The sequence below is a fragment of the Pezoporus wallicus genome, unplaced genomic scaffold (genome assembly GCF_028554395.1).
Source record: "Pezoporus wallicus isolate ANWC-B61680 ecotype Strahan unplaced genomic scaffold, APGP_CSIRO_Pwel_v1 contig_360, whole genome shotgun sequence".
In the NCBI taxonomy this organism is placed as follows: domain Eukaryota; kingdom Metazoa; phylum Chordata; class Aves; order Psittaciformes; family Psittacidae; genus Pezoporus; species Pezoporus wallicus.
In genome coordinates this window covers 3,946,357-3,967,667 of record NW_026640059.1, presented here as the reverse complement: position 1 = coordinate 3,967,667, position 21,311 = coordinate 3,946,357, and the positions used below count along the sequence as shown (strand labels likewise).

General features: G+C 35.8%; 1 protein-coding gene across 4 annotated transcripts in view; it reads right to left on the bottom strand.

Annotated features, from left to right (window-relative positions):
* The window catches only part of RHBDD1 (rhomboid domain containing 1), a 44,426-nt gene that overhangs the window by 17,207 nt on the left and 5,908 nt on the right, over positions 1-21,311 (bottom strand). For 2 of the 4 annotated variants that reach the window (XM_057417139.1, XM_057417142.1), the window contains 5 exons: positions 17,246-17,764; positions 15,829-15,961; positions 7,652-7,740; positions 5,926-5,976; positions 574-693 (listed from right to left, as the gene is read on the bottom strand). In XM_057417139.1, coding sequence (XP_057273122.1) covers positions 574-693; positions 5,926-5,976; positions 7,652-7,740; positions 15,829-15,961; positions 17,246-17,678 — 826 coding nt within the window. In that variant the 5' untranslated portion in view covers positions 17,679-17,764. Of the gene's footprint in view, positions 1-573; positions 694-5,925; positions 5,977-7,651; positions 7,741-15,828; positions 15,962-17,245; positions 17,765-18,673; positions 18,818-21,311 lie in introns of those variants that run through there. The other 2 variants (XM_057417140.1, XM_057417143.1) reach the window with 2 other exon arrangements.

Below are 21,311 nucleotides of genomic sequence, written 5' to 3'. Positions count from 1 at the left end.
CACCGATTTCATTAATACCTTTCAGTTAAAAACAAAGGCCATTTTTATTTTTAAACATTACTATGGGGTTTTTTTTATTATTTTAGGTCTTTCAGCTAGCTAGAATATAAGCTTCCCTTACAGTGGGAAAAAGAGCGTGAAGAGTAAGAAACAAGTACAGTGCTTGTCAATTAAATTTCTATATAAGCAAAAATGTACACACAAAGTTTAAATATTGGCAACATCAGTTTTTCTATTATACAACTTCACACTACTTTTTAGAGTATTGCAAGATTTTTTTGGCACAGCAACTTAGTTTAAGTTTTTGGTTGTTTTGTTTGGTTGGTTGGTTTTATAAAAGCATTTATTTTACTACAACAGTAGCAAGGTAAAGAAACAGTAAGCAGTTATGAACAAATGCAATTATACCAAGAGAATGATACTGCCTCCCCACATTGCATTCTTCAAAAATTCTACCAGGAAAATTTCATCTGTTTCCAAAGGCTTTTTCAAAATAATGAAAATAATGAGCAATCCATCTTCCCTTCCCCCCCAGTATGAATCATAAAATATAAAATTCAATAAAATTCCTACCTCTTTCATTAAGACTGTTTAGCACTGCCCTTTCAAGTTGCTCTTCTTCAGTAAGCCCACCTGTATAATCATAATAGTTCCTTGGCGTTCCATACTGGTAACTTGAATAGCCATAATAGTCTGTAAAATGAATACAAAATAAAGCAAATAAACTGCTGCTACTCAATAGGAGAGTGTGGAATCAGACATCACCTTTATGTTATCTTTCTTCTACAGATTATTTTAACCTGTAAAAGATAAAAATACTAGAATTCAATTACTTGTACAATATATACCATGAAGCAATTTCTAATTTACAAAGCCAGACCTTGGTAATAGGAGAAAGAAAAACAACAGTAAAAAGATGCATGAAATCTTATTTTTTTCTAATTGTTGTGTCATAGAACTGTTATTAGTAACAAGTTTCATATTGAAATCAAGAGATACTTTTCATCAGCTCCTTTTAACATGCAATTGTCACTACTAGGACAACTTATTAATGTCACTAGAACAGCAACAACAGGTAGGTTTCAGGCTTTTTTTCACCTGCCTCCCCCTTTCCCCCAGTATCCTTAAACTATGTCATCATAAATTCAAATAATGTTTGGACCTAGAAAACAAGTGAGAAAATACTCCTGCAAGTTTTTGCAGTAATATATGCGGCTAACATGGTGCTACTGCATAGATACATCCCCCCTAGAAAAAAACCACCACACCATAGATCTCATCTAATGTCACAATCACTCTAAGTTTCCCATCCTGCTGACACCCAGAATTTCTGGTCATTTACCAAGTTTGTCAAAACAAACATAACCCATAATACACACAAACACACAGGATTTAAAAGAAAAAAATATACTTGGCTAGAGAATTGAGCAAGGCTTTCTTCCTTTTAACACAAGTTGATCCTGCCTGGGCACAGAAAATCTAAACTGAGAAAAAACTAAAAAGTTCCATTTCTCTATTCCATTTTTGCTTCTTCAAAATTAAAAGCTTTGGGTGACATTTTAACTTCTCTTCGAGACAGCTGGACAGGGAAATTGAAGAACCAAAATACAGAAATGTTGCCAGTTTCTGACAGAAAACGTACACAAGTTTTTTTTTAAATTACATAATTCAAAATGGTTTTGTATGAAACAAACTGAGCATTGCTATTTCCCTTCATCTTCGTATTATTAGCATCTATTAGAGTCTTGCGTTATCTCATCAGTTATATGGATTCCATATGTAACTTTCTGTGAAGTTTCTGTGATTAATAACAAACACAGACTATGAAGTGAGGAGATAATAATTTTTAAGAAGAAATTATTGTGTTAAAGAAAAAAATCCCAAGCTCTAGAATCTTAAGACAAATAAAGGAAGTGATACCCTACCTTAAACTGGAAAAGCAGGAAAAACAGAACACTGCACACTATTCTACATAGGAGTATACAGATACAGAATCACAGAATAGTTAGGGTTGGAAAGGACCTTAAGATCATCTAGTTCCAACCCCCCTGCCATGGGAAGGGACACCTCACACGAAACCATGCTACCCAAGGCTCTGTCCAACCTGGCCTTGAACACTGCCAGGGATGGAGCATTCACAGCCTCCCTGGGCAACCCATTCCAGTGCCTCACCACCCTAACAGGAAAGAACTTCTTCCTTATATCCAACCTAAACTTCCCCTGTTTTAGTTTCAACCCATTACCCCTTGTCCTATCACTGCAGTCCCTAATGAAGAGTCCCTCCTAAACATCCTTATAGTTCCCCTTCAGATACTGGAAGGCTGCTATGAGGTCTCCACGCAGCCTTCTCTTCTCCAGGCTGAACAGCCCAAACTTTCTCAGCCTGTCTTCATATGGGAGATGCTCCAGCCCCCAGTCATCCTCGTGGCCCTCCTCTGGACTTGTTCCAACAGTTCCATGTCCTTTTTATGTTGAGGACACCAGAACAGCACACAGTACTCCAAGAGAGGTCTCATGAGAGCTGATTAGAGGGGCAGGATCACCTCCTTCGTCCTGCTGGTCACATATATCTATTATGCACATACTCCTACAGGTATTTTATATACACCTGTGTGTACAAAGATGTATGTATACATTATACACAGAGCAAAAAGATTTAATTTTGTCTGTTTGCAAATTTTTTCCTTTTTGGAACATACAGTTGACATGGGGAGAATTTTCATACGTCTTGTAGTGAACATTTTGCATTACCCTTCATCAACTCCTCTGGTCAGAAAATACTTTTGTCTTTTCATCTGTATGAATTAAGGTCATTTTCAACAAACTTTAAGGGCCTTTAAGACCTACTGGCTACATTTAAGAGGCAATATTACAGAAAAGCAAAACTGGCTACAGAATACCATTTAACTGTTACACATACACACTTGGGATGCAATCTTCCTGTAGTCTCCTCATTCCCCTTTGCATTATGCTAATTTGAATAAACTTTTTCTCAGCTACAAATTTATTTTCTGAAGGCTTCAAAAAACTGCATAAATGAAGACTACGAAAATTCTGATACTAAAAGCATGAAATTATCTGATGAAACAAGAAGGGTGTGGTATTTTAAGTTTGTTCTATTACTGTAAATTTTATATGTTTGATATTTTACACTGTCATCAAGTTATAAGTGCTCAGTTTGCCCTAATCTTTTCTGCTACAGCTGGTATTCCAATTAATCAAAATAAACGTCCTAATACTGTATTCACAAAGTGCACTTAGAGAAAACAACTTGGTTACTAAATACTAAACATGTTAAAACTACACTTTAAAACACTTTTTTTCTTATAAAGCCCTTTGCTTGTAGCTTTATGAAATCCGTTCTGATTATAAATTTATCTTTTTCTATTTAAATTGGTATTTAAAAGCAAATAGTAATAAATCAGCAATATCAGAAAATGAAAAAAAAAAAATCAAACAAGAAATGCGGCATTAGCCCATGACACCAAAGAGACTTTTCCTAATTCACAGATAGCCAAATTTTTTACATGTATTATACACCAGACAAAAAGTTAAATCTTCCATAAACACATAAATAGGATGAAAGACAATTACAAACTATGTACACAAGGAATTATCATAAACATAGCTTTTTTTTAACTGCAGCTGTAAGTCATTTTAGAGAAATTAATTTAGTACAAAACCAGAACACCACCACAAAAAAAAAAAAACTACCAAAAAAACCCAAACCAAACCAAAAAAAAAACATCAAAAATTTGGTTACATCTAAAGCCAAACTTGGAAGACAAGATAGTTCAGGTTAACCCTCTCCATTACACTCCTTTTGCCACAAAAACTCAGAACAGCGTGGCTATATTGGGGACTGCTCAAGACATGCAAAAAGCTACAGACTTCCTTGTTGTCAGCATATAGAAGGTTTTTTTTCTCAGATGCCAGACATATTGCAAATTAAAAGGCTATTCACAGTCTGCTCCTATATCACAGGGGTGGTCTTTTACACCCACCCAAGCTCCAAGCAGCTGGTGTTTGTACAGTAGATTATGGAGTTTAAATGTCAAATACAAATTCTTATCTTCATTAGCCATTAAAGTACCTTTACCAATATAAATCTTTTAGAGTTCCCATTCATCCTGCTGTACTGGGATACTGAAGGAAAATTGAGCATCTATGAACATGGAATAGAGAGCAATGCAAGCAGCACACCCAGGCTCTGACAGACTGAACAGTACGTGTACGTAGGCGAACATCTTCAGCTGGGCTGACACTGGCAGTCGTGGAAACACGGAGCTTGCGCTCACTACACAGGCTATGTTCACATCTCATTTCATTTCAAAATATTAATTTTATTTCTTTACTAGCCTTTAGATCAAGTGTTTTTTACTTGAGAACTGGAATAATGGAAATCCTGGGTAAATTTAAGTTATTACAATCCTTGTTGCTGTTGGTCAGGAAAGTAGGTCAATATCTTTTGGTCAGGAAGTACAAAACAAGTGCTTCAAAAATATTCAAGGGCCTAATCTCGCTTGTGGGAATTATTTAATTATTTAATTAATTGCATTATAATGAAATTGGAGGTAGATAGCAGAAGACAAAAATCTACCATGAAAAATAAAACCAGTGCTCACCTTGGCTCAGTGTGGTTTGAGTAAGCACATATTGCTTATTAAAGACTATTAAAAAAATAAAAACTCCTGCATTACTAAGCATCAGAGAATAGTAAGAATGATCAACCATACAAAATAGCTTTTGTGTAAGTAACCATATAGACAACTTTTCAACCAGATAAAAACTACATGACTATGGTGAGTCAATCCTGGTGAGGACTGAATTCTATAAAACCATAAAGAATGAAGTACATGTAGAATGAAGGTTTAGGTTCTTTTAGTTTCCCTTCCTAGTGAAGGATTAATGTGCATCAAATGAAATTAGCGGCTAGCAGATGCAAAGCAAACAAAAATGACAGATTCTACACCAGAAAGTAAACTGTGAAGTAATTCTTCTGTGATGATGTAGGTGTTAAAAAAGTTCATGCAGATTCAAAGAGCTTTTGACAAATTCATAAAAGAAGAATCTACCACAGACTATTAAAGACAAAATTCCTCCATAGAACTTGCTGCTGAGAACATCTTAAGCCACAAGCCACTGCACAGTGGCAAGTATTTGAGGTATCACTACATATTTACCTTGTTCTTACAGCAGGTGGTTAGGAAAGAGTAAAAATCACTGCAGGAGATAACATACTCTAAGCTATACATCCCTCAGCTTTGATCCAACACACAGCCCCTCTCACAGCTGGCTCCTCTCCTGTCCTCCTAGACAAGGCCTCCACCTATTATTTCTATACACACCACATATAATTATTCCACCTACGTAAGAAGTGAATCAAATGCGCTATATTCAAAGTGTGCCAGTATTCTAACTATTCATCTATATACTGTGAAGAAAGCCTAAATTTATTCTGTCGAGGAGTGGGCTTTTTCCATGTAAATTACATGGTTTACAAAAAATGTTCAAAGGAAGAAATTCCCTCGTGAGTAGGGGAAGTCCTAGAATGGAACAGATAAAACTGCCAGAGCAGGGCAGATTTACCAAGGTTCAGCAGGCTGCTTTCACTAGACACAATTCCCCCTCCCCGCTACACCTTCTGCAAAAGAGGTGTTATTTCCCCAGGGTAGAATTTTATGACGTCATTAACTTAATTCCACGTTTAAAGCCTCTTGTACAAAATACATCCACTGTTCCCTAAAAAGGAAAGGCGAGACATGCCCAAAGTAGTATGTTTAGCATGTACACATATGCACAGAATATTTCGTATCTTATATATGTTTCCATTTAACTAGCTCCTCTATAGGTTTTCTATCATTAACAAAAATTATTCTTTTGAAGCTGGAGTAAATGTTTAGGTAAGCAGGTGAGAGTACTTACCTGAATAGTAATCCCTTGGCCTGGCAGGGTCAGACATTGAAAAAATGCCACCTAAATATAACACATGTACTATTAGAATAAAATAATAACACCTGTCTTCATAAAATACAAAAAATCAAGTTTAAAATACTTTCTTTCAGAGTCTGTTTCATCAGACACAACATGAAACCATGAGTATCTATCAATTTTTTTAGCATTAGTGAGGGAATATAGTATTGGTAAGCCTGTATGTTGTTCCAGATTTTATAGTAATGTGCCATGTTTAAGCAACATACTCATGTAGACTGAAAGTACAGGAAGCAACCTACCAAATGCTCTCCAGAATATATAATGGATAATTTCTGCACTGAGACTGTTCATTGATAAAAATGGTGTCATGGGTTCAGCAGCAGCAGTCATTTTTTCTCCTTCTTAGTAGCTGGTGCAGCGCTGTGGTTTTGACTTTCGGCCTGAGAACAGCACTGATAACACCAATGTTTTTAGTTACTCCTCAAATATTTAGTCTGACCAAGGACTTTCTGAGCCTCATGCTCTGCCAGGGAGTGGGGGAAGCTGGGAGGAAGCAGAGACAGGACACCTGAACCAAACTGAGCAAAGAAGTATTTCATACCACAGCACATCATGCCCAGGATGTGATTGAGAGTTACCCGGAAGGGCTAGTTCACTGTGGGCTTGGACTAGGTATCAGTCAGAGCTCGGTCAGGCTGGGTATTATCAGTCAGCAGGTGGTACAGTTTTCTCTTCCCTTGTTATTTCCTTTATCATTTATTATTATCGGTGGTAGCAGCAGTGATTTGTGTTAGTACCTTAGTTACTGGACTGTTCTTATCTCAACCTGTGGGAGTTACATTCTTTGATTCTCCTTCCCATCCCTCTGGTGGAAGAAAACGGGGGGGGGGGGGGGGGGTAAGAGAGACTGCGTGGCTGATTTATGGCTGACTGGGTTTAAACCACAACAAATAGGTTAATGCACAGAAAACTGAGGACTGGAATAACATTGTACTATTTCTGCTCTCGTCCACAGGAGAAGATGACAACCTGTGTACTAGTACACTCCTTCCTCCAGGTCTTAAGGCACACAACAGGATCTCCATAGCATGTGTCACTAGCAGTACCATGAATTTTATCACAGAATCCTAGAATAGTTTGGAAGGGACCTTAGAAGGTTCCTAGCCCGACTCTACTGAGAGCAGGGTTAGCTATGAGATCAGGTTACTCAGTCAGGGCTTTATCTTGTTAAGTCTGAAAAACATCCAAGGATGGAGACTGATGAACATCCCTAGGCAGCATGATCGGATGCTTGACTGTCCTAACAGTCATCAGATAGCCATAGAAACATGCAATATTAACATTAAACTCATGCGACACTTTGACACCTGTGTGCTTCGGTGGAGTAGGAAATCTGATGTTTCGATCTCTATTTTTCCACTTAAAACTTCTAAATACACATGATTTACAGACTGTATCACCAAACTGTGATAAAACCTCCTGTGAAGAGCATACATATTTGAACAAATAATTTCCCACTGTACAAACACCATATCCATGGTCATCTTGATGGCACAGTCATGAATAAAGTACTCAACCTATCAAGTAATCACAAATAAAAACCAGATTGCCTAAAAACTTGCTGGAATGGCCTGGATTTCTGTATGCAAGGCTTTCTGAATTTTAAAAATAAAAGAGTCTCTTACGCAGATTTTATAAACTGAACAAAACTATATACCTGCACAGGCTTCCATAATCTTCTTCAGAGGTCCCCTAGTGTACATCAATCCAACAAGAATCCCTGCCAGATGCCCAGCAAAAGAAGTCCTGGAAAAAAGGAAAATCTTGTGAGTGATGGAAAGAAAAATTCCTTTTTTTTTTTTAAGGATCCAGAAAGGGGACTGCAGACCTTGTAACCAAGAAAGTACTTAAGTGAGCCCAAGCACAGAGAAATGACCTGCCTGAAAGGACATACTGCCCAGTTGCTTTTCTTCGTAGCTACCTTAAAATTGGTAGGTATATATACAGTTACAGAAAAGTATCTAATAAATATCCAGAAGAAGCTAGAAACTAATTGAACAGATTTTAAGTGCTTGTTTACAGAACAGAATACTGTTTCCCAAAAGCACTGAAAGACTTAAGGAGGTAAGAAATTAATTTTAATCTATAAAAAAGTAAAACCACATAATTATGCTGAAATGTCTTGGTAAGATCTACTAAAACCATTCACAGTTTCAAATTAAAGCATAAAATACAGTACTTTCTACTGCACTATCAGTACAGTCCTACAATTAGTCATGGATCAGCATTAATGCAAATCCACTGCAATCTTTTTAACAGTGTTTTCAAAATTAAAAGAATGAGTGAAATGCTGAGATGCAAATTCTTTTCTATACGTACAATTTCTTCAAAAAAAGATCACTGCCATTTGCACTTAGAATGAAAGGGCTCTAGAACCTTTTGAGAAGTCAACATGGAGGAGTATGTTCACAGTAACTAATTTGCTTCAAATACTTCCATGACTGTGGGGTATTCTACAAATTCATAAACTAATTTTCACAGCATTCAAATTAAGAGTTAAACTCTTATGTTTAATCAGGTTTAAACATTAAGAGTAAAATCTTTTGAGTTTAACCAGGTTTAAAGCTACTTATAAATTGTCTACCTCTTATGAGGTCAGAGAAGCCAATACACTAAACATTAAGATTTGCTTATACATGCAATTATAAATAACTCAGTTCACTAGATTTATAATGTTCGTCCAAAGATTCAATCCTCTGTTTGATGCAAAAATAGATTTAAATATTACGCTTTTTTACATTTTGGTCAGAAATCCACAAGAGTTACACAACTGATGGCATATGAACTCACTACATATACAACTTCCAGGCATCACCGGTGTACAAGAATGTGTCACTAGAGGGAGATGAAGATCAAATCTAAATTCACTCTTTTGTCACCTACTTAATAAGAAGCTTTTATTCTGCTATGTCGAGTTGCATTTCTGTCCTGTAAGTAAACAATGAATTTTTGTTTTAGAGTAACACATAAATGCTGATGTGAAAATCTATAGATAGGAGGTAGTTACCAAAATAAAGTATCTATAAGGAACTCATTTTCCTAACAGGTTTTTCTGAACAGATCTTCCAAATTTGTGAAAAATATATCCCTGACTTGGAAAATATCTGTACACAGAAAACATTAGGTATTTCAAGACGTCTTACTCTAAAAATCACCAACATGAGACTGGTTCACCTATATTCCTGGCAGTGTTTTAACAACTTCTATGCTTATCTTGATTTATCTGAGCACAACACTGTTTCACAAAATCCAAAATCAAGGTCTTTGCTCGCAATGCAGTGAAGCTATATATTTACACAATATGAATAAACAAAAAACCTTCAACTTGAAGTCTTTAGGGGGGTGATTTCCACTTCATGTCTACTGAATAGGCTAGTGTACTAGACACCTAAACACTACTTATGGTTTAATTATAAATTATATTAAGGAGTAAAAACTTGTAATGCAAATGTTTAAACAGGGTTTTCTAAATGAAAAATTAAAAAGCATTCTCCCAACTGTTTTGAGGATGGGTAAGGTTCCAAAATACTGTAAGAGTGTTTCTATACCCATTCTTAAGCAGGGGACAAAACAGGTAAACAGATGAGAACTCTCATCAGAGAACTACAGACTAATGACTACCTTCTGTTCGCAGGTAAAACTATTTGTTCAACAAATACTAGGACATATAATTTGTGGATACAATCAAGGTAAAAATGCCAGATACGGAAAACAGTTTTGTGAAGAACAAACGATATCAAATCAACCAAAATTCATCCTTTTAGAGGATAACAAGCCCAATGGAAAGGAAGAATTAGCAGACATCACACATGCTGTATAAATGCAGAACTGTCTTACTGCATTTGTCATAAAGAAGGCTTAAAAACTTCTAAAACTACACTAAGCAGATACCTAAGTGGCTGATAAGCCTAACTTAATATTTAAAAGTGACTCATTATCAAACTTTGGATATGAATCCACTGGATTTCTTTAAAAATCTATTCCAGTTATTATTTACAAATGACAAGCTAAGAGAAGCCCTACGGGTCACTGGAGACGGTACTATAATTCACAGCAACCTGGACAAAATGAAATAGTGTTTTGGAAAGAACAGGGTGCAAAGATAAATACAGAGTTCTGAACATACCACAGAAATCATCAACTATACAAACAGGCTACAAGTGACTGATAGAAGACCTTCAGGACAGAACATGGAGCACACAGTAAAACACAGATCAACATGCCATACCACTATAGAAAAGACATGTATTTTACTGAAAAAATGTTAACGGGAGCACTATCTGAAAATAAAATGAAGTAGTTTTCTGCTCAGCAGTGGTCTCTAAAATCACCTAAGTCTATTGAAGAATTATCTCGCAGATAAAATAATCTTAAAGTATGGAAAAGATTGCCACAAATAGGAATGAATACACTCCACATTCTCTATTCATAGGACAAGGATGAATGCACATAAGTCACAGCAAGAGATTAAAAAACACTTTGGTAGAGCAGACTGCCTCTGCTTCACAAAGGAAAATGAGAGGGCTACTAAGAGCCTGCAAAGCACAATCAGTTTATTAAAGTGAAGATCTTGAAAAGTGCATTAAACATCGATAACTATAAAGGATATTTACATTACATATACACATTTGTCCTTCTGAGGTTATAACTCAGAGCATGTATTCTGAGATTAGATTCACTCAGATCCTCTATATTCTCTTATTAAAAAAGTAGATTAGAATCGTTAAATTACATGACTGTCTTACACATGCAATTAATGTTCTTCCATCCACATGCCTTAGTCCAAAGTAGATACTCTTATTTCCAGTGAACTTAAATATATTTGAACAACTAATCCTGAATAATGTCACTCCTTTTGAAATTTTACTACATTTTACAGTGAATTTTTCAGTAGATTGTCCTTTTTGAAAATTTATGTAATGGATTCCTTGTCTACAAGGAGCTGCGATTTTTATCTTTATACATTAAGGTTAATGGCAAAACTACATTTTTTTTCCACAAGGCAGGATTATATGCAGAATTATATGCAGAATTATATGCAGAATTATATGCAGAATTATATGCAGAATTATATGCAGAATTATATGCAGAATTATATGCAGAATTATATGCAGAATTATATGCAGAATTTAAAACTAAATGCCATGGATTTTGGCTGAAAATAAGTTAATAAACAATTTACAAGGAATCACAAAAGTAGTGCGAAAAGCCCTGTCCAAGCACATATTACCAAAGCTCTTTTCACTTGTACTAAAATTTCCAGTTTTCTTCCTTGTCTAAACCAGAAAACTGCAGTTACCCCTATTTTCTGCTTTCAGTAGCCAAACCTGGCTCTAATTAAAAACTCTTATAATATCAATGATAAAGGAACCTCCATTATCAGTTGATTCCAAAATAGACTTTTTACACTATTCTTAATATTTTTATGTCTTGACTGCAATGTGTCTTTTAGTAGGACTAATGAAGAACCATTCCCATGATTGCAACATGATAAACTACTGCCTTTTTTCCTGCTGGCTTAATAAAGAAAAACTGACTTTTTCCACAGCACCATTTTCAGTTCCCATAACATAAGCTGAACTTTGAATGTGAATATAAACAAGGTTCTTGACTTCTTAAATTGCATGTTTTTTCTCTAAATGTCAATGAGCTTGATCAATATTAACTACTGTTCTCCCTGGTATCAAGAAATTCAAATGATGTCTCATTTAACTTTTTGTTTGAAAACTTAGATATCCCCAGAGATCTTATCTCAACCATTCACTTCATACTAAGGATAATTATACAATATAAATGCTGTTTCTTCAAGACATCTGCCATCAAGCTGATGTGTACATTACTTCAGAAAAATCTTCTAAACAAAATTACACTTTTTCATTCAACTGTATAATTTCCATTAAAACTGGTACCACTGGAGGGAAAACCATTTCTACCACTTTTCATGTATGAGATATCCTGACACAATGTTTACAAGACTCTAGTAATTTTTATATTAATATTGTCCAGTATCCTTACAATTAATTCAAATCATTTCCTCACTGTTTGTGAATTTATCCCAAGTTGTTTCAATTCTGTGGTCTCAGTCACCTGACTCAACAAATTAAAACAGAACAAGAAAGTCTATACCTATCACTTACTTTCATAACTTCTTCCTAACGGCAAACCCCAGTCTGGTAGGTATTATTATTATTTACTCATGCAATTCTACCACAAAACAAAGCCACTTATCTAGCAACAAAAGTACGTCTTTAGACTAGGCCATCACTACAGTCTTTTGCGAAAAGATCTTCCCATGCAATTCCTATTCTAAGGCTAGGAAGCACACATTCACTGAGCAAGCAAACTAAGGAATAATATCAAAGTGACTACTACCAACTTTATTTTTGAAAAACAATATTTTTTTTGAGACCATGGGAATCAAATCCATGTATATATACAGTTTATTTGCAAATTAACACAAGCAGACAATTGCATATGACAATTTAAGCACCTGACTAAAAAATTTAATCTTGCTTAGAAAGCAGGTCATGGAGTGCTAAGCAGCCTACCTGAATGTAAATGAAACCAAATTACATGATTGCATAAGTAAAAGTCAGCTTATTTTACACAGCCTTATGCAAGAAAATGCCATTACCACTTAAAATGGAAATGGAAACCTTGTTAATAATTTTGTAACACACTGAGAAAATTGCATAGAAAAGTAAAAGCTAAGCTTGACAGAAGAATGAAAGGGTATTAAACAGTTCTTACCACATAATGCCATTCCTTGTCAAACCTGGTGTGGTTTTGGGTTTTTTTGATCAGTTTTTCTTAGCCCTTTTGTTCATGATGAATAGGGCTCATTAATAAACCCAATAATTAACAGTTCAACAGTAAATCTGACTGATAACCAGTGACAATTCAGTGATATCCTTAAGCATTAAACAAGTGAGAAGTTAAAAGAGCAGATGAAATCAGAAGATAGATACATACAAAAGATCTCATAAGGTGAAGCTTATTAAAGCTATGCAACACATTTGTCAAAATATGTTCTTACATTTTCAAATGTTATATAAATTAGTTTTTGTGGGGTTCTGGACTGTTGGTTTGGGGTTTGGAAGTTTCTGGGGGGATCTCTGCATTTGTATTACATTTACCTGCTTCGACTGTGATCTGCAGTCGAAACAGGTAAACAACTTCTTTATTTCCTGCAGATCCTTGAACCTAAGTGAAATGAAGCAACAATTAATTAAAAGTCTACAGAACTCACTCAGAACACATTGATATGGTTTATTTAGAAACATTTAGAAACAAATTCAAGACTAAAACTAATTTAGAAAAAAATCTCATGTAAGAAGAATTACATATTTTATTGATTGCATCATTCACAGATATGCAAAACATTATCAGAGGCCTACCAAAACACAGGTCAAAAAGAAGCCTAGAGAAATGCCTAATTCAGTTTTCAGAGATGCAGTGAATGCATCTCTCTGCTGAAATGTTACACATCTCTGAGACCCTCTGAACTCCAGAACAGCAAATTTCTGACAAACTGCAAAAAGAACAATTCTGGATAGTCACAATATCAAATATCAACACTTCTGAACTCTGGGAAAAAAAAAAAGAAAAAAAAAGAAAAACAAACCATCATCCTCTACTCTTTTCTACTCACCCAAAATTTTCATCCTTAGTTGCGCTTAACTGAGTTTTGAAAAAAATCCATAATGTCCAGCTTCCAAAACCCAAAGTGTCATCTTTATCAATCCGATAAGTGTTTGAGTTAGTTCAGAAACAACCTCAAAGATAATCTTTTAACAGTGAGTATAGGTAGAGTACCTCCATGCAAAAGGAATAAATGACTTAAGATACCAAATGCCTAGTTCTGGAAGAAACGGAGATTAAATATAACTTTTCACATGCCTGTTCTTCCATCAAAGAAATAATGCCAAGGACTGCCATACAAAGCCTAGATCTCAATATCCTTACTTTATGGAAGGCAAAGATTAGAAGGATATTACACAGCTTTTAGATTTGCCCTAGAACCAAAACATTAATGAGAAAGAAAAGAATTAAGAGATGCCAGTAAAACCCTAATTCCTCTCACAGCACACAAATCAAAAGTTTTCAATAGCCTCAATATTACTCTTGAATCCTTCATTGGTTATGGATTCTCAGGTGACCCTGATGCATCATCCCACTAAGGCAAGTCCAAATACATTGCATGTCTTTCTGACAAGACAAATATCCTGCCTTAATTACTGACCTCTTATTTTTTCAAAACTAAATTATGCAACTTGATCTACAAAGCAATACCATTTAATCAGACACTTCAAGTATTACAACATGCCCTGAACGCACAGGAGTGTGTAGGAGAAATGTTCCAAGAGCTACAATTGTTATGGTTCATTTCAGGGCAGTTGGCAGGTAGTAATTAAACACGTTATGTTCTGGAACATGAATTTCTGGAGATAACTACTTGTCTTCTATGGCCCGCGTAACAACCAAGACTGTATGCAACAGTGTAGTGGTTCTTCACACCACGCAGCCATGTAAGTTTCCACAAAATTACAAAAGTTCTTTGACATTATTTCTGGACTTCTATACACTTTTACAAAGACATTTCTGCAATAATGCAACTGAAAAACAACACCAGCCAGCTACTAAACTCGTGTTTTCCCTCTGCTAGATATAGTACAATATGCCCATGGTTGTACTTTAGACATAATGCTCTTTCATTATTCTTTAATAATAAAATAAACAGTAATATTGAACATATCACCAAGTAAAAACTACATTAAGCTAACATGCCAGTTTATATTTTCCTAGATTTTTTTTTTTTAATACACTGAAAAATCTGGTTTATGTTTGTAGTAATGCCATGCAAGTGACTTCCCAGCTCACACTTAAAATTGCATGTGCAACAGAGCATTCTGCAGTTCTTCTGTGTTTTAGCATAGGATTACTTGCTGCAGTCAATCAGGCAGCAAGTCATAAAGGAATAAAACCAGTGCCTAACGTAAATAATATTTTAATTCTCATTCTGGTCTAGGAAACATTCTATCTGCTCTATCACACTATCTGACAAGACGAATATCATTATCGCTCCCCCTCACCCTTTTCATTTCTTTTTTTTTAAACATCTTTCTGAAAAATGGAAAATTGTATATGAATTGCTATTTGGTAGCTTCCAAGTTCGGTGTTTGTACTTCACATATGGTCTCCAATGTGATGAACAGTTACTAAATATTATACAAGAAAATTACTGATTTGCAACTAGAACTCCATAAATCATCTGCCAATGAAGACAGACACTGTTCTCAAAGAGGTAGGCGCAGGTGAACTGTGCTAGCAGCAATAAGGACATGGGAAAATTGAGGGAGAGGATGAACAATGCTGCAAGGACAGTGAAACCACTACAAGTTGTAGAATACTGGATGATAACTTTACCAAAAATTAGAGGAGAGACTTCAAGAAATAGACTGAAGGGGTAAGGACAGAAATAGCAAGCAAACAGTGGAATGCTGTTTTGCCAATGAAGCCCTTGTCATCACAGTATATTAGTTTGGTTACTATACTGAAAACGCATGTCGCTTTTCCTTGTCCACCAATTTTTGTTATCTTCCTTCAAAGAGTAATACCTTTTTCTGGGCACAGTATTTAAGTGCCTTATTTTTAAATTAGCTCAAAATAGAGGATGTTTAGGAAAAAAATGCAGACTATAACCTTAACACTTGATTTAGCCCCAGTGCTCCATTTGGATATCAGCTAATACTACACATACTTCATAACACATTTCAAACTACTTCAGATAGCCCAAATCTCTTCTCCTAACTTTGAAACATTAAATGCACTTACCCTGGGGAGATTAAATGAATAGCCACCAGCTCCACCCAACAAGCATATTTACTGGATATCCGCAATCCAAGGACACTGCTGACTCTTCCAGGATTGTAATGGTTGTTAAGAACTTTCAAAGCAAACAAGACTCCTGCAAAATAGAAGAAATAATGTAAAAAGTACTTATGCCCAAGTATTTATGCAAACAAATACTGAAACTGAAGAGCATGTAGCTTCACAGACCACTAAGCACACTGTTGCACGCCTCAACTACAGTTCTAAACTGTTTCTCCAGTGTACTTTTCAGTAACTTAAACCCAAGGATAAAAATTATGTATTTGTATAACACCCAATTCTAAGTTGCTTTTTAATATGCCTACTTACTGTACCTATTCAGGTATTCAAAACATGATTTTAAACATATAATACAAACATAATATTCAAGTAGAAGTTCTAGTTGAAAAAATTGACAAAATTATTTGAACTCAAAAAAATATTCTGTGAGCTGAGAAAAGCCATTACTGAGAACAAAACAAAGATACACATGAAGCCCAAATTCTGAATGGGAAATCATCTTTTATAATCTCCAGAATCATTTGTTTCTGGGAAAAAAAAAGCAGATAAAATGCTTCTAATCACAATAATGATTATTTACTTCTCATTGACTGCAAGTGTTTTATCTGTTTTATGCAAGCAATAGCTGGTATGGCAGAATGAATTCACATAATTTACTTGAACTTTCAGGATTCTTTTAGAAAGTTCCTCTCAAGAGAAAGCTCACACATTTGCTTGAAAAATCTACAAGGAAAAGATGACATGAAAAAGATAGCAGAGTTGAACATCAATATAGACAGACTGAATAAACACATTAAGAAGGTTTCTTTCTCTTCCCTTCTAACACCGGAGAAAACAAGGGTTAGCAAAATCCCTTAACTCATCCAGTGACAATAATGTCGTCATTCCAGGATCAAATATAAACAAGAAAGCACGTATGCACACACAGCCATGAGTCTCTCATAAGGCATGGGATGGGGACCCCATCTGGCAGACAACCAATATCTACCAGCACTGCTGTTCAGTATCTTAGTCCCTTTTGCCATAAGGCATGGGAAGCCATAAACCTGCATCACCTGGATAATTGTAACACTAAATGTAACTTGTTTGAGGAAAGGGACATGTAAATTACTATCTGGCTATGTAAGAAACTAGAGATTAATCTGGTGAAAAAAAAAATAAAAAAATCTTAGAGTGAGATCTCAACACTACCCAATTACACAGTAGAGTACCTGCTTTTAATTAAAAACCAGGATAACTTTACTGGCATAACAACCAGATGCATGTAAACAAATGTACACCTATCCAGTTTCCACATTCTAATGTTGTTATATAGTACCTATATTTTACATATGTAAAATGGATCAACTATGTGCCTTACCTGAAAAACCTACAGCACAATTCATTTCATATGAAGGATCATCCAGAATTTTCACGAGCATGAATTCCAATGCCATATAGACAACTCCAATCAGCACTGAAAATACTACAATTATGTATGCAAACCACATGCTCTTAAGTTTTTTTTCCAGCATTATTCCCTTCCAAAGCATGGAAATCATGTTATAATATAAATGCCAATCATCTACATGGTGGACAGGAGAAAGTAGTAAACGCTGCCAGTTCTTGTTGTAGAAGCCTTCATTTACACTGATACACACTTCAGGCAGTGGTCTCACAGGATTCAGAAAGAAAAAAATATTCAGTGCAAGTACCCCAAGGGTAACAGAAGGAATGTTCTGGAGTCCAACTTGAGAAATTTGATAAAGCAGCAAAAGCAGTCCAGCATTGACTCTTCCCTGCCTTCGTTGCATTATTACTTCTTATTCAAAGGAGTATGAAGATTACACCAATTTCTAGCCTTTTGTTTGAATCCAAAGCCATACAAGTTTCAGAAATCCTGAAAGAAAGAAAACCATATCCGCTTTATTATACATACACAGAGGTGTTTTCAAGCTCATCACTGCCTTTTTTTTTTTTATTAAACGCAGTGCATTCTTCAAGGTAATCAGCTGAGATTTTTTTTTTTATCAGAACAAAAATTCAAATTAAAAAAACCCACACAGTTTTTAACCTGGCATGAGACACAAATAAAAGGTATTTATAGAGATAATCCAGACAAGCACTGTGAGTTAAAAAGCCTGCAACTTCTCCTTCATGTCCTTCGACAGGCTTTGCATCATCTATAAAACCCCTGGGTGTTCCAAACATATTCTTATTAATACCCTGATTCAATCAGAATTTTTTAAATTTTTGTAAAGAAAATAAAAATTCTCAGGGTTTTGGTTTTCAGGCTATCTTTGCTATGTGTAGAAACTATTTCATGACCATTTCTAAAGCTTTCATAATGTTCCATATGAGCCAAGAATGAAAATTAGAAGTCACAATTTCAACAAGTAACAGAGACACAGCTGTGTACTTCTAAATGTAAGCTTTGAAAATTCTTATTGCTCTCCTAGTGACTGTAATTCAAAGTTTAGTTTAAAAGTATGCAATGGAGAAAAAACTGGGGAGGATATCACATACAAGAACAGCACATAAAACAGTCGTCCACTCAAACAGCGCATCCAGACAGTTACAGCAATATATTAATCTCCACCTTATTTATGCCAGCTAAAACAGGATTAAAATGGACTATAAAAGTTCTAGATATACCTAAAAATAGGGTTACTATGACAGAAAATGAGAAAGGCCATCAAGCTAAACTGTGCAAGTCTATAAAGAGACGATGGAGAAAGCGGCATTGAAGAATAGAGAGGCTTGTCATGGAGTTTCTAGTGTGGAATCATCAGCAGAAGACAGAAGACACACAATTTCAAGAAGCTTCTGAGGGCTACCCTCAACTTGGCCAGTACAATTTTTAGTTCTCAAAACTTTCAAACATTGGGATACAGACTAAGCAAACTGGCTTGCTTAACTGCAGTGCATGTTTTGCATTCATGAATATCCTAGGCAACAGTGTTCACGGACAAGTCCACCCCTCTATCACAAGCCCATCTATTATGTTGCATCTTTTCCCTGATGGCTTGAGATGTCCTGGGCCCACCGTGCTAAAAATAATACACCCTTATGTTGCCAATCTAAGTCCATCTGAGCCACTTTCATCTTAGCAGCTTTATCCACCTGTTGGCTGTTCCGACATTCCTCAGTGGCCAGACTCTTCCGTGGGCATCTACATGGTGTACCTTCACCACCAGGTTCTGCACCTGGGCAGCAATATCCTGACAGTGGGACAGCCCAGAAGGGTTTACCTCTGGGTTGCCAGTTACTCTGTTTCCATTCAGAGGCTGAGGAATTCTCTCCCTTTTCCAATCACCTTGTCAGTGCCTCCTTCCCCAGAATGTGAACCCAGCTGCTTGGCTTCCCTACCCTCTAATTCCAGGCTATTGGCTTCATTATCCCACATTTAAGCAGGAGCAGCTGGGTGATAATGTGCTAAACTGCAACATGGGCGTGTTATCAACATTATTCTCAGACTGAAGCCAAAACACAGCACTGTACCAGCTACCAGGAAGAAAATTAACTCTATTTCAGCCAAAACCAGGACTACACTAAGTGAACACATGGAAAAGAAGGAAGTCACCTCTGAACAATGTTATCCTGTAACAACAAAAGGAACTATGAAAAAAACACAAGGTTCAACACCAAAGACTCTAGAGGCTAGAGGTCAGCCTACCTCCTCCACTTATATGCAAGTGAGAGGAGCATATATTTCCATGCTAGTTCACACACATAATTAATGGCACTTCTTAAAGCGTTATTCTAGTCTGGATTTCTCTCTCAATTGCATTTATGCTTACTACAGTATTTTACGAGAAGAAAAAAAAAAAAAAACAAAGAAAAAGGTATCATCCTCAAAACAACTATAGCTCAGAATAGAAGTAAATGTACTTGCTACATTAAACGGAAATTCACTGTTGGTTTTTTTTTCCACAGGGTCTAATCTCAGACCTATGCCACATAACATCTAAGTCGTGCCCAAAACAGAGTGGAAACAGCAGAAACACACTTTATACCAGGCCTCTTGAACACCTAGACTAACTGGTCTAGAACTAACTAGACAGGTGCCTCTAAAACACAGTTTCTAGTCCTCACAATTCAAATACAGAGACCACAGCTGTAGTCCCTACAAATTTCAAATGAGCTAAAACCTCTTAAAGCATAAATTGATTGTTGCAGATGATAATTAAAATATAATGATGATAATTCCCTGCCCATGGCAGGGCATTTGGAACTAAATGATCTTAAGGTCCATTCCAACCCTAACATTCTATGATTCTACGATTAACATTGTCAGCCTTTGACTTTTTAATATCAATGTTACAAAAAAAAAAAGTACTTATTACAAAAAAATTAATCAATGTCTTTCTCTTCTTCCATAATACATGCTGTCATACCAGGTATACCAATATCCCCGAAGTTGTCTTCTATGCATCTGCCCAAACCTCTGACTTTTCTCATACCACTGACACAACATTTTTTCCACCACAAAACTGTTGACATAAAAAACTGTTAGAATTTAAAAGTCTACATCATTTACAGTTATGTGGAAACACCAAACTCTCACCATACCACATTGTTAACTTGCCAAATACTACAGACTTACTTCTTAACGCTTCCACCCCTGCTGTTGATACTCTTTAATTTCCAGCTACTTTTTACTTTATGGGAAAGAAACCCATATGCAGCATATATCCATAAAATAACCACATAACATGACTGGGAATGGCTTACACCAGGCTTACAGTAATGGTATGTATTATAAATCATTCCCATTATTGGGAGAAATCAAAAATGTCAGCCAAGACACATAAGTGATTATAAAGGAAAGATGTAAGAAAGAAAACAGTAGTTATTGTAGAGCCTTCTGGAGTGCAATTCAAAATGTATAGAGCTTTCAACTGTTTGAACATTCTTCCTCAGCCTCTACTCTGTTTATTAGAAGTCCAGTGAGGCTTAAGACAATGAAGCACTTATTCCTTTTTCTTTTTTGAAAACATGCCACCCACTTCAAGCTGTACAAATTTCCAGAACAGACTTGAAATGGCCATTTGTCTCGCATCTAGACTGCCACGTGTCTGCATTCTTGTCACCTACTCAAGATAAATGTCTGAACTAAACATCCTCAGAATTTGTTTGCTTTTGTACTAATCAAGTGCAAAACATTTAAATTTTATTTTTACTGCGATAAGCCCCCTTGCTCACTTGGCAACCATAAAATATTATGATTTCATATTACTGAAAATTCACGTAATAAATACTTCAGTAAATACCACTTGAAATTAAATGTTATACTGTCTTTTCTTATAGCTGTAATAAGTTAAAGAATCTCCCTGTATCCTTGCTCCGCCCAAAATGGACAGAGCTACCCTGAAATTTTGATTGAGGTTTCTGTGAATCAAGATCTAGCACACTGCCCTCCTCCTAAAACAAAAACAATAGTCACA